At 39.4% G+C, this 7500-nt stretch overlaps 1 protein-coding gene across 1 annotated transcript in view; it reads left to right on the top strand.

Annotated features, from left to right (window-relative positions):
* Positions 1-7500, top strand: part of LOC138000542 (septin-11-like) — a 15569-nt gene that overhangs the window by 4328 nt on the left and 3741 nt on the right. The window contains exons 5-11 of the mRNA XM_068847033.1: positions 1408-1489; positions 1890-2030; positions 2551-2596; positions 3582-3653; positions 4260-4349; positions 5005-5101; positions 6646-6697. Coding sequence (XP_068703134.1) covers positions 1408-1489; positions 1890-2030; positions 2551-2596; positions 3582-3653; positions 4260-4349; positions 5005-5101; positions 6646-6697 — 580 coding nt within the window. The remainder of the gene's footprint in view (positions 1-1407; positions 1490-1889; positions 2031-2550; positions 2597-3581; positions 3654-4259; positions 4350-5004; positions 5102-6645; positions 6698-7500) is intronic.

Genomic DNA, 7500 nt, shown 5'->3' with positions numbered 1-7500 from the left:
GAAAATATTTATTTCCCTCATTGTGTCATTTGTTGATCCAGCGAGAAGTGAAAGTTATTTTCAAATGTCTGAAATTAAATATGAAGCAGAAGCGAGTGCATTGTTGACTCGAATTTCACTTGGAAGCACGCGTTACGTTATTTGAAATTTTGTCAAACACTTCACTGTTGACATAGCCATTGTCTTGCGCATAAACTAACAATAAAACTTAATGAAAAGACAATGGGCCAACTCATACATACTAATTATCTTTGATGAATGCGCGTGTTACAAACGCAGACGCGTGTGCGCAATTTTGGTATGCTCGTTTCGCACGCGTTTTTTGGGACGCATATTTCTGGTCTGCACTGTATTGTCCACTCAGATGACAGAAATCAGTCACATGCATACATCTTTATAGCCGGTATAGAATGATCATTCTGAAAAGCCTGGAGAGGTTTTGATTTCGGTCTCGGGGGAAATTGGGGTACAATACATAAACAATGAAATTATCACTGAATTATTAATGAAAAATATGATGACCGTGATCTTAATATAAAGATCACTAACTTGATCTTTATATAAAGATCATCAGTGATCTTTATATAAAGATCAGTTGTGCTCTTTATAAAATAGTCCTAATAATTTTCATTGAACTTTCAGCCATTACAAACTTCTTGACAGATACTTTTACCCATCCTCCTTCCAAACGTCTTCAAAAAATTTTGTCAATCAAAAAATTCAACGACTCTGCCGCCATGGTAATGTTTGTATCTAGCCTTCGGATTTTTTTTCCATTCCACGTGGAACCCTGCTCCTTTGTTAGCTGTTTGTTTGTTCAGCCTTGCATTTTGTGACTATTGAAAGACCAATTTGGGGCATATCTGTTGATTTTGAAAAGGATTTTTCCAACAAGGCTTTGTCTTCGTCGGCAGTTTTCAATTCTCTGAACTTTCTCTTACGTAGCATTTTTAAACAACCTTCTTCAACCACTGACTGCAACAAAGAAAGACAAAGAAAGGACTGAAGGGAAAAAAACATGCTTTTAAACCATTGACACTTCAAACGCCCTAAGACCCCCCCCCCCGCCCCCCCATTGAGGAGAAAAATTTATTAAGTGTCACTCCCAGGAGTCAGTGGGTTACATGTAAGTGGTCACGAGTAACTCCATTACCGTTGCAAACAGGCAACAGGTTGCCTACCCACTGTCACTTCAGTTTCCTACATGTAAAATAATGCCAAAGTGTTTATTTAAACAAGATTGATGTGGTTGAGCACATTAAGTAAAAGTTAATACTATTTTTACTTGCAATGATTCAGACAAGAAGTGTGTGTGCATGTTAGCTCTAGCAAGGTACATATAGTTTGGTCAGAAGCCTGTTAATGTTTATTTGAAATGGTGTCTTTGTGTTTAATGTTGCATGGAAGATTTGCAAGAAAGCAATGTTAAGTTGAAGTTGACGATAGTGGATACTATTGGTTATGGAGATCAAATTAACAAGGAGGACAGGTACTGTAAAATGTAAAAAAAACTTTATAACCTTAAGTTCTGCTTATTTGTTTTTGTTCCAGTGGATTTCCAGAGTTACCGGTATTCATGAAAAATGAAATGTGGTGGACCCTGTGGTGGAAGTTTAGCTGTAATAAGTTATTTATAGTACATTAAGGGCTGGAGTTCTAATTTGGGATAAAAATTAATTATACAGACTATTCAAATCAGGAATGAAGGATGGTTTTCTCCGTTGGGCTGAGTAAATCAGAGTTTATCAAGGAAAAAACCTCTGACAGACCAGGAAACCAATAAACTAGGCCAACATAACTTAGTTCTCTAAATTAAACCTGTGACACGGTCGTGGAAATAATGCGAGATTGTTGTTACACGTATTAATATTTTTACCTTTTGTTTACAGTGCCAGTCCCATTGTGGAGTACATTGATGCACAGTTTGAGAAATATCTCCAACAAGAATTAAAGATAAGAAGATCATTGAATGCATACAATGACACACGTGTGCATGTCTGCCTGTACTTCATCTCTCCATCCGGTCATTCGTAAGTCTTGCAATAACAAACGTAACACAATGCAATATAATAAATACTTAATTGACTGCTCCCCATAGGGGCTTTTCAGTGAAAACACAGGTAACAAAACTGTAAATGACAGAACAGAACAACAACAACAAATGTTATGAATCCCAACTTGCTGGAGGCAAACCAGTTGGCTATTTATCATACATGTATAAGTGCAGCTGGGAAGTTGAACCAGGGACTACCAGGAAAAAATTCTATGAGTGGTCAGAGCGGGTCTTGAACCCGGGATCTCTGGATCCCAAGGCAAGTGCCCTAACCACTGGGCCACACTGCCCCCAATAATTAATGTGAACAATAATAATATTATTATTATCATGTTAAAATTCTTGCTTTCATTAATTTGTTTATCAGTTCATTTATGCAACTCCCAGAAAATAGTTTTTTTAGTTTTTCATGTACACTGTACATGTAAGTATCAGTTTAAAGAAACTTCCAAGAGAGAAATTTAATGAAAACTACATTTCATGCATTGTACATTCAGGTTAAAGTCTTTAGACCTTGTCTGCATGAAGGCCCTTGACAAAAAGGTTTGTACACCAAATTTTGCCTCTACAATAAGTCATACAGTTAACTTAATTACCGGTACATATCGTAGTTGTAAAGGGGTTAGCTTGCTGGATTCTCAAACAGGAATTATGAAACTGTGTGGCATGTGTGTGACTTAGCTGCCTCTCTTGTGAACATGGGAAATCGTTGAAGGTAGCTCAAACTTTCTCACAGCTTCACTTATGTAGTGTTAATGAAAGAGATTTTGGTGTCACTAGTTCACACTTATACAGATTTCGTACTTGCAGATCGTACAGCAAAAAAAGAAAACAACTACAGGAAAACAAAGGGACTCTTACATTGTATTTCTTCAACACACCTTCAATTAACATGATGTGATTGGCTCTTGTAGGAAGATAATTAGAGGGGTTTAAGTAATTAGCGAATTGCTTTGGTTTATGATGACTTCACTCAGTGATTGGTTCAAAGTTCTCACGCCATTTTTTCACCCAATCAGAAGTGAAAGCAAAACCAATCATGGCTTGCAACCCTGCTCTTTGTATCGGCTATGTGTAATTACTTTGAGTTCTGATTGGTTTACAAGATTTTCTCCGTCCTTTTTGATTGGCCAAAGTAATTACTTTGGTTTTGGTTTTACGACACTCATTTGGAAAACGCTCTAACACAATTTAGCATTGCATAGTTGCATGCAACAAATGTGATTTTTTCCTAATTATTATTATGTGTTAAATTTGTCAACTTTAACAAAAAAAAATCAGACAAGCAGGGGTTTCATTAAGTTTTAAAGAAGAAAGGACCTTGTGATAGAGTAAGCGGGCACCCCTATGTATAGTCTGGCTTTTGATCTTGAGACCTCCTTTGAGCAAAGGCGGGTACTGTACTCAGCGTAGACGAGTGCTAGTACCCGGGTCCCGGCTTCTAATAAAACCCCTGGACAAGCAGTTCACTGTCCCAGTTTTTGACACAGGAATGTCATAGTGATTATGACATTCTGTTGACTTGCAGGTAAACATTGTACCTATAATTGCCAAAGCTGATACCATAGCAAAAAGTGAACTAAAGCAATTTAAGGAGAAGGTAAGATACAGTTTGGAAATTAACAAAATAATCATGACCACTGTCAATAATTTTGCAACTTCAGGGTTCTCCCTAGTTTTCAGCGCAACTGGTATGGCACCTTTTCAAACCGTTAAAGCAATTGGTTAATGTTGGACGTTCTGCAAAGGATAAGCGACTTCTGAGCGTTTGCAGGGGGTAATAAGTGCTCTTACAAGCGGTAAATTTTACCGGTTACCACCTGATTAGGAGAACCCCTTAACTTGTGCAAATCAATATACTTCCTTTAGAAATTAGTTACCCATTGGTTTGTTTGTTGTTTTAACAAATTATTTAACCCTGATGTGCACTTACTGTAAGTTGTGAAGAAATTATGCAAATAAATTGAATCATTTACATTAAATGGTGTAGTGTTCTTGGATGGAGGTTGTACAATATATGTGAGCCATTAGAGTCAACATGCAATTAGGCCAGTCGTTCACCAAGGTTTGGAACAACAAATAATTATAATGTACATTTAACTTCAGAAAGTGCAGAAAACAGTTACTGATCAAAATTAAATGGAACTGAAGAGTACATTCAACAATAATAATAATTATTGTTGTTCTTGTTCTCCTCTTTTTTTAGATTATGGAGGAACTTGCAAACAATGGTGTTAATATTTACCGATTTCCAGTTGATGATGAGACTGTAGCAGAAATGAATACAACTATGAATGTAAGTCCTTTTCTACTTCTTTGTTCTTCTCAATTTCTCTGGCAAAGGGCAACCTGATGCCAGATATAGTGAACAGTTGGCTCAAACGAGAGTGCACTGGACTTCTGTGCAGGGGGTCGTGGATTCGAACCCTGGCCGGACAAACACTCGGGGTCTTTAAATAACTAAGGAGAAAGTGCTGCCTTTGTAACTACATCAGTCTGCAAGTGGTTACACTTTCAAGTCTTCGCAGTAAGGACATTAAGCCTGAGATGCCATCTCACAGCCCTTGTTCACAAGCTCTGTGGGATGCTAAAGAGTAGGGCACAGAGTGGTGTGGTCTGACCTTCCCAGCATGTGGTCAGCTTGGCAGGATTAGCTTGAAGAGATTTTTCGTGAATGAAACCACAGTTGTGTATTACAGTATTTAACAATGAAAAGTCAGGCTACTTAGCCAAGTGCTTGAGGCTCACTCAAACTAGGGTTACGTTAAAAATCAAATTTTAACTCGAGGACGGTCGAGGTCATTTCAACCTGATGTTATTATTTTTTAGTTGTAATTACAGAAAATACAACATATCCCTTCTGAGTTCCCATAACTTGCTACTCTACAAACATGAAAAGTTTTTTTTTCTTAAGATCTACCATGAATGTTTCTCTTTGATGCATTTGATAGGAACAAATCCCATTTGCGGTGGTAGGCAGCCGTGAGGAGACAGTTGTTAACAAAGTGAAGACAAGAGCACGGCAGTATCCCTGGGGAACTGTGGAAGGCAACTATTATGAAATTATTGAGATTTTACAGCGTGTTTACGGGAAACGCCAAATACCAGGCTGCAGATTTTCGTTTTCCCAAAAATAAAACACTGTCTTGGTCGATTTCTTGCCAGTTAGCTACAGATACCGAATAATTTCTCAAGGGGAGAGAAAGGCTTTTTTTGCTTGTATGACGAGCAGCAGCCTGAAGGGGCCGCTTTCTCGAAGCCTGGTTAGCGCTAACGGTTGGTTAAGAGGTATCAAAACCTGCAGGTTTCAGTCTTATTTAACGTTGTTTAGTGCTTCGCGCAACCCGGGTCTGGGGCCCGTTTCTCAAAAGTCCCGAAAACTTTTCGGGCCCGAAAAACCATTTGTGAAACTGCCAACCGCTTGTTTTGGAAAGCCGATCTTTTAACATGTTTTCAAGGTAACAAAAAGAAAAATGATTGTGAAGTTTGACAACTTAAATCCTCTCCGTTCTTGAGATACAAAGGGAATTGTGACACCCGAAAATGGCCCGTAAAGTTTCGGGACTTTCGAGAAATGGGCCCATGGTGTTAGCCGTTACTCGTAAGGGCAGTGCTAATTGCCATTGATTTAGGGTTCGGATCATCCATCAGTGTTTTTGTCTTCTTGAGAAGTAGTGTTACAAAGAGAACTTGTTACTCCTATTTAACATCAGCTTTTCGGGACACATGTTGCGATAACCCTTGTTTCCCCAAGATCAAAACGTTCAATCTCATAACTAGTACCATAGATTTCTTTGTTGGGTAGTCACGAGAATTTGGTGTTATATCAAGTTCATGCCTCTCAAGCTGATAATTATCTTCATTCTCAATACCTGTCTGACTGACATTTCATTGAAATTGTGAGGAGAATTTACATGCCCGTCACTCCTGGGAGTCAAAGGGTCAAGTGAAGAGGAGAGTTAGAGGACACTTCGTGACAGCTGACATCCCATGTCCCCGAAAACATGTTACACTCAACGTGAAGAGGCTATCAATTGGTTTATGTTGTGAAGCTGAATTTAAGACGACTTGAGACAAATCTAGATGGTTAGGAGGGGATTTGAACTCTGCGGAGCATCCGCATGGAGGTGCCCCCTTGCACTTTGGGAAAAATATTTGTTCTTTGCCACGCTGTACTAAAATGAAAGCAAAAAGAAAGAATTGTCTCGTGAACATTCTTTCACTTCCGACGTGCAGTCTTCGTTTGTTCTTAACCGAACTGCGACCGGAATTTTCAAGTACAGTTTTTGTAAATCCGATAGCGTCGGACCAGGCTCCGCAGGTGGAGCACCACCTCTTCCCTCCCCCAGTCCCCCGCTCGGCTCACTTCGTTCGCCGTACCCTACCCCCCGAAGGAAAAAACGGGAGGAGGGGGGTAGGGTACGGCTACACGTAGGCTAGCCTTTTCGCTCCATAACCCCAACTGCGGAGCCTGGTCCCAGGCGACAGTTGCATCTACAAAACATGCAAGGAGCTGTTATACAGCCCTAAACATTAATTCCACTCCTATTTCTTCTTGTAAGATTTCAATTTTGGGTGTTTTATATTTTCAGTTGAAAACGAAAATCATTGCGACTTCGTAAAGCTTAGAGAGATGATAGTTCGGTAAGTGTGCAGTTTTTGAAAGGGATGGAGAAGTGTAACTTGAACGAAATAGAGACAGAAACATCCTCTTTTTAAGGGGAAGTGAAAGTTCTTTGTTCAGCTTTCCACAAAGGACGTGGCTGATCCAAGTATTCAAGGCTGTTTGTCGAAAACGTTTAACTCGCTTCTAGTTTGAAAACCGCAGTCGTAGTTAGACTTCGTTTAATAACTGTCAACTAATCATTAGGGAAGGCCTCAATTGAGTTTATCGACTAAGCAATAGGTGCGGTTACACACACATGGTAAATTATCCCGCGATGCCTCACACTTGGATTTTAGTATAGTATACCGTGTTAATCAGCGGTCACACGTTACGAAGATTACCGAGATAAAAAGAAATGTCACGCAATTCATTGGCGGGAAATTTAATCAACTTCGTCAGCATCGAGATTGTCTCTAGTGCTTCGGGCATCAAAACACCCTTCCAACTTAACACGTGTAATGTTATGGGCGCTTCGTCTGATCTTTTTGACGTATTCATGGAAATTTACCTTGGGAAATGTTGGTCACACCTACTGAATGCAGTTTCCTGTGATAATAGGGTCATTTATCGCGGTAAAAGTGCCCTGTGTAACCGCACCTAATATTGCTCTTCGCCTTTCAATTGGCTTAAAAATCTCCCGCCATATTTTTATCCAATAGGCTTCCATGAGGAAGGAAAAGCAAAGTGCTTTGTTGTTGCTCGCCCGCTGCGTGAATTTACTTTGCGTCCTGATTAGCTTGTGGGACTGTCTCCGTTTGTGTTGATTGGTCAATCTCTGAAA

This window comes from Montipora foliosa, chromosome 4 (assembly GCF_036669935.1).
Source record: "Montipora foliosa isolate CH-2021 chromosome 4, ASM3666993v2, whole genome shotgun sequence".
Classification (NCBI taxonomy): Eukaryota; Metazoa; Cnidaria; class Anthozoa; order Scleractinia; family Acroporidae; genus Montipora; species Montipora foliosa.
The sequence above is the reverse complement of the archived record's forward strand: the minus strand, read 5'-3'. Positions and strand labels throughout refer to the sequence as shown.